The sequence below is a fragment of the Sander lucioperca genome, chromosome 7, assembly GCF_008315115.2.
Source record: "Sander lucioperca isolate FBNREF2018 chromosome 7, SLUC_FBN_1.2, whole genome shotgun sequence".
NCBI classification, from domain to species: Eukaryota; Metazoa; Chordata; class Actinopteri; order Perciformes; family Percidae; genus Sander; species Sander lucioperca.
Genome location: NC_050179.1, coordinates 36114902 through 36117401, shown reverse-complemented (window position 1 = coordinate 36117401; position 2500 = coordinate 36114902). Strand labels below are relative to the sequence as shown.

General features: G+C 45.1%; 2 protein-coding genes across 4 annotated transcripts in view; both read left to right on the top strand.

The window, feature by feature from the left end:
- Nucleotides 1-2500, top strand: part of LOC116036403 (NLR family CARD domain-containing protein 3-like) — a 1020880-nt gene that overhangs the window by 987128 nt on the left and 31252 nt on the right. The window lies entirely within an intron of this gene.
- spg11 (SPG11 vesicle trafficking associated, spatacsin) overlaps nucleotides 1-2500 on the top strand; it is a 60910-nt gene that overhangs the window by 45758 nt on the left and 12652 nt on the right. For all 3 annotated transcript variants that reach the window (XM_036003606.1, XM_036003605.1, XM_036003607.1), the window contains exon 31: nucleotides 580-725. In XM_036003606.1, the coding sequence (XP_035859499.1) occupies nucleotides 580-725 (146 nt within the window). The remainder of the gene's footprint in view (nucleotides 1-579; nucleotides 726-2500) is intronic.

Below are 2500 nucleotides of genomic sequence, written 5' to 3'. Positions count from 1 at the left end.
CTACGAGGTTGGGAAACAAAGATGTCTGCTCCTGTAGAAGTTAGAAGTTCGTATGAAATTAGTCTCGCTTTGCCAGACTTTCCTCCGCAGCGCTGTGGAGGAAAGTCTGGCAAAGCGAGTCCACACAGAAAAACGTGCTCTGGTTTGTTGGGGCTAAGCTCCAGACGGAGCCACGGCGCCTCTGCAAAATATCCTCGGGAAGTAACTTGTTTTGGTGGAACATGTGTACGTTCAAAAGTAGTTTTAGTCGTGCAACAGAAAACTCAGATTGGACAGATAGTCTAGCTAGCTGTCTGGATTTACCCTGCAGAGATCTGAGGAGCAGTTAACCATAGTCCTATCCACCGGAGGTTAGAACGCCAACACAGAGAAAGAGGAAGGGGACGCACATCCGGACGAATTTTTCCGGCGGCACCGAAGCAGTCCCGGACATGAAACTTTGCCGATAAAGACTAGTATGAAATGTTACCCAATTTACCTAATACAACACGTGATCAATCTGTTTAGTCTAGAAAGTTTATATTTCATCTTGTATCCATAAAATGCATATCTAGCAACATGTTCTTCTCCCTCCTGCAGCTCCCTCGCTCAGCAGCCTGTCGTCCTTCGTGATGCTCCCCCTCCCTGAAGACGAGGTCGCCACGCAGCTCCAGAAACTGGTGGATCAGTGTCGCCACGGCAACAACTACTGCAAACAAGTGCTCAGCCTCTACCAGCTCGCCAAGGTACCCAAGTCCGCCCAATAATACTGCGCCGGGCCGTGTTTTTACGCTGTCGCTTTGAAAACCGTTTAAAAACATCTGTTTAAATCAGTGTTTCTCAAATGTTTTCAGACCAACGACCAATTACCCAATAACAAAAACTCCACTGGACCCCCTGACTGCCAAAATATCCCCCGAAAAGCAGCGAAGCAATGTCTGTCAGAAGCCGTCAGTTTGCACTAACCGTAAACTTTATTCCTCCGTATTTCTTCCAAACGTCCAGGACTGGGCACCCAACTCGATATGTTTTAGGCAACCACAGAATTGCCTCTAAAGTATATCCTAAGGATGTAAATCTCATCAGCGTCAGTGAGCCAATCAGCACGCAGCATGCTTCTACCAAGATCTAATAGTGTTTGTGATTGGCTGTCTAACGTTACACCTTCTTAGTCTATAATATTAGACTGGGTAAACCCACCCTGATCTGCCGGTGATTTGATTTCTCCCTGCAGCTCAGGCTGGAAACCTGTACATCTTTCTATCCTGCTTCCATTACAAATCTGCGGGGACCAATCACAAACTGGCTTATCCACCTGGAGCGCTATTGAAGGGTTTAACACGATGACGATAGAGAAGCGACCAAGCAGCTTTTTGTTTACATTCAACATGGCGGCCACCCGTTGATGCCGCTGTCGCTGCTGTTTTAAAAGATTTCAAATGCAAGTTTTCTCTGAAAACGGAACAGAAATTTGCCTTGGAACAATTCCTACAAAAGAAGGATGTGTTTGCCTTACTACCGACCGCTCTGTAAAGTACGTCACCCAGATCGTTGGTCTGATTGGTTGAAGGACTATCCAATTGCGTCCAGAGTTATTTGAACTATGCCCGTTGATCCCGCCTCTTGTGCAGTAGAAAATCCAGAGCAGACTCCCCAGACTAATGTTCAATCTGAAAAGACTGAGCTAGTTCTGGTGATAGCCAGACTAGTGTAATATAGCATAACATAATTTCAACGGAGAAATCCCGAAAGTGGAACATCGTGGATATAGAGTCTATATCCACGATGTTCCACTTTCGGGATTTCTCCGTTGAAATTCCGCCAGATGTGCGTCCCCTTCCTCTGTCTCTGTGTTGGCGTTCTAAACTCTGGTGGATTTGTGAGGACTATGACTAACTGCTCCTCAGATCTCTGCAGGGTAAATCCAGACAGCTAGCTAGACTATCTGTCCAATCTGAGTTTTCTGTTGCACGACTAAAACAACTTTTGAACGTACACGTTCCACCAAAACAAGTTCCTTCCTGAGGCTATTTAGCAGAGGCACTGTGGCTCTGCAAAATTATCTTTAGCTTTTTGTACCTTGTTGACCTACCCCTCGCTGCTCTAACATTGTGAGGGATTTATAAGGAGTTTGACTCTTGAATCTTAAATATATAGAAGCTGATGTAGATGTTCTACTTTTTTTTTTTCTTGCTCCACATATCTGGAACAAAGTCCCAAAAAGCTGCAACTCACTTCTTTTAACCGTCTTGTTTTCTTCGGGTCAAATTTGACCCGTTTTCAAAGTTTCTGTATCAGAATTAAAAGTTTGTTCTAAAAGTTTAGCACCGCCCAGGACGATTGTGATTGGTTTAAAGAAATGCCAGTAAACCAGAGCACGTTTTTTCTCCCATCCCAAAATGCTGTGTGGACTCACCAGACCTTCCTCCGCAGCGCTGTGGAGGAAGGTCTGCACATGAGAGACTACACGTCGTAGAGACAGGCTCACGTAGTAGGAGCTGGAAAATAAATCAAAAAGATT